General features: G+C 48.8%; 1 protein-coding gene across 1 annotated transcript; it reads right to left on the minus strand.

Moving 5' to 3' along the window:
* Window positions 1–348: 348 nt before the first annotated feature.
* On the minus strand, window positions 349–2,477 carry LOC139788207 (E3 ubiquitin-protein ligase RNF13-like). Its single transcript, XM_071727886.1, has one exon. It carries the CDS (start codon window positions 1,502–1,504, stop codon window positions 494–496), a length of 1,011 nt encoding a protein of 336 aa, XP_071583987.1. The 5' UTR covers window positions 1,505–2,477; the 3' UTR covers window positions 349–493.
* Window positions 2,478–3,046: the final 569 nt, after the last annotated feature.

Raw genomic sequence — 3,046 nt, forward strand, 5'->3', positions numbered from 1 at the left:
CTGCTGATGAGGGGGAATTGTTCATGCCTTAGTACCCCAAATTCCTCTTCCCCCCCCTCCCTTCCTCTGTACTTGTCAGGCTAGGGACTGGCTCCTGCTGACTGCCACACATGGGGGCAGTTGTCACCTGGGGTTTCTGGATGCTTGCCTTAGGTGACATGCCACTCAGTGTATTCCTGTGTGCCTGTGTCTCCATGAACGTGTATTTTGGGGGAGGGAATTGAAGAACAATCTTAGCAAAGAGAAACCAGCTCCCATACCGGTTGTTCATAAATCCCTGCCTCCCTCCTCCTTTTGCTTCTCCCCTGCCACTCTGGCTCAAGGAGCTTTTGGTATTTCCAGGCAATATTGTCTTTTTTTTTGTTTTATTTTTATTGTGGGGACCAGGGGAGGGGAACAACAACTGCAGGGCTAATTTGCTCCAGGGAAAGCAGGAACTACTGAAGGAAAATGCAGAGGAGATTCTCCTTGGTTTGATGGTAACTTCTCCTGGTCACAGCTCTAACGGTGCTTCAAAGTCTTCTTCCACTGTGCTTGCGTTATCTTTCTCCTCTTTCTCCTCTTCAATGTGTTCATCTTCATGCCCTCCACTGAATGTGACATCTTCATCAGCCTGTTGCTCCTCATCCTGATCCTCACCAGCCTGCTCTGCGGGGATGTCACCTTGCACACAGGAGCTCACTGCCTGCTTGCAGAAGGGACATGTCTTCTTGTTGGGCTGGGTGTGGAACCAGGTGTCAATGCAGGCACTGTGGTAAGCATGGGAGCAGGACAGTATCTTCAGGCTGTCCCCTTCCTTGTAGTCTGTCATGCAGATCACACAGCTCTCATATTTGTCTCCCAACTTGTAAGTGTGCAGCTTTATCTGGCTCCTCTTCTTGTAATAGCCCAAGACTGCCACAACTGAGAAAGTGGCAACGATGATGCAGAATATGCTTCTGAAATCCTCCCAGATGAAAGTTTCCTGGAGCATTTTGGCATCCTCTAGGCAGGGCTGCCAATAGTGTTTGGGTGGCAGAAGGCTGATGTAGGCCCCTTTGTCATGATGGGAAGTCCTTTGCAAGTGGAGGGAGACTGATTGCCCAGTAAAGAGTGACGGGATCTTAATCAGCTGTTGGATTTTTTTGTCATCAGCCCTCATGGTAGTCAGGTGCTCAGAATTCACGTTGTAGACAACAGCAATGTGGTACCCAGCCTGCTGGGCATGAAGGACCTTCTCAACAAATGAGCAGTCACACCCCTGTATGAGGGCAATATATGTCTCGGACGGATCTCGTGGTGTTGGAGGATTCTGGATTGCGTGGCAAGCGTTTGGTGGGATCACCCTCATCATGTACCCCCTCAGCCCTTCTGCTGGGAGTTGTGGCCCAAAGCAGGAGGGCAGAGCTTCATAAGCAACACACCTGGAGCTTTCATTGTAAGCCACATAACCAAAGGCTTCTGCAAAAGCCACCTTGTAGGAGGCAACAGCAACCAGAAAAAGAAGTTGTAGATGCAGATTCATGCTGAATGTGGTTGGGTGACTGAATAGGGATTCCCAGGCTCGGAATCCAAAGGAAAAGTGTCAGAGATGGTCACAGAGGATGAAATTCACCTGGATTTTATCACCATGACACGACCTGGAGCCAGAGCAGCATGGAGATCAAAACTGGCTTCTGCCCCAGTGGTTTCTGCAAGTGGTCTGTAGGTTTGGAGGTTCTCAGGATAGAACCAATCTCTCTTGTTGTTTCCAGCTGCTAAGCAACACTCTGACACCATCTCTGCAGATCTGTGACATCACCCAGAGATTGCTTCCCAGGGCTGGGTCATGTAACACCACTGCCAACCTGCTTAAACTTCTCTCCTTCCTTTTTGGTCTGCTCCATGCACACAGCTCTGAGCTTCATTTCCATCTGGGAATGCTGGGTGGTGGTTTCATGTTGCTGATGCAAATAAATGAGGCTCCTCCCCAGCTTTGTGCCCACTGCAGACTGGGATGCTTCATGCTGGTGGTCAAAGCAGTTCCTAGAAAACATGGCAGGGTGAGAATATGCCATTAGCCCCCATCCACTGCTGGCGGGGTGTGGCAGCTCAGGTTGGTCTGGTGAACGTGCACCTTTTTTGTGATCTTTGAACTGATACCAAATCAGATCAATTCTTCACAGTGGAAAGGGTTTCTGTCATTTGGGAGAAGTCAATCAGAAGCCGTTTGTGGAAGCTGAAGTCTCTGTTTGCCTGTGTGGCCTTGAACTGCTGGGACCCAAACTCCTGAGAGGGCAGATCTGTCTTCAAGAGCCTGAAGGGCACCTCTGGATATGCAGAAGGGATTCCCAGACTTGTGCTGGGGCTGAGCCAGTGGGCCACTTGTCCTCCCACAGTGAGAGAGTGGTGTGTGAGCTTGGGGGAGGCACGATCACATTTTGTACTGGGGCTTCTCACCTTCCTCTAAAGCCTCAGCTGCTGGAATGGGCTGAAGAAAAAAAAAAATTCATCCTCTAGCTATACACACTGACTTAAAAATTCTGATTATGGAGTAAAAGCTGAAAAAAGAGTGGAAAGCATAAGGCAGAAGTGTTGTTCCTTCCTCCTAGAGTGTTTAACAGCAGAAGCTCCCATCTTTCAGGCAATTCCCATCTCGTATGGTGACTACTCAGTGCCCAGAGGAATGCCAGCCCCATGGAGAGGCAGTAGCTTTCCTGGTTGTCAGAACAAACTATATCTGAATATGCAGTGAACCCAGGTCAGTCTGGAATCACAAATCCCTGAAAACCTGTACCTTTTAACAAACAGCCCTTTTTGTTTAATGATCCACTTGAGAGTAGCCCTGTGGTTTCCAGTGCAGTTGTATTGGACCTGTAGTTAAAAAAATCACTCGTGTACTAGGCAACTGATTTGTTACTGGTCCCCTTGGGCTCTGCTTGAGACAGATTTCACTGGGAAAAGAGCTATGGAAAATGTCAGCAGACGTGTGTGTGTGTGTGTGTGTGCACCAGAGACTCCCAGCAGCTGTGATTTCAAATTGATTTTATTTTCCCCTCATCTAAAGAGTTTTACACTTGCAGGGAGA

The sequence above is a fragment of the Heliangelus exortis genome, chromosome 28 (genome assembly GCF_036169615.1).
Source record: "Heliangelus exortis chromosome 28, bHelExo1.hap1, whole genome shotgun sequence".
Taxonomy (NCBI): domain Eukaryota; kingdom Metazoa; phylum Chordata; class Aves; order Apodiformes; family Trochilidae; genus Heliangelus; species Heliangelus exortis.

Excerpts from the sequence above, each read along its gene's own strand:
- LOC139788207 (XM_071727886.1), bottom strand. The coding sequence starts at position 1,504 with ATGAATCTGCATCTACAACTTCTTTTTCTGGTTGCTGTTGCCTCCTAC.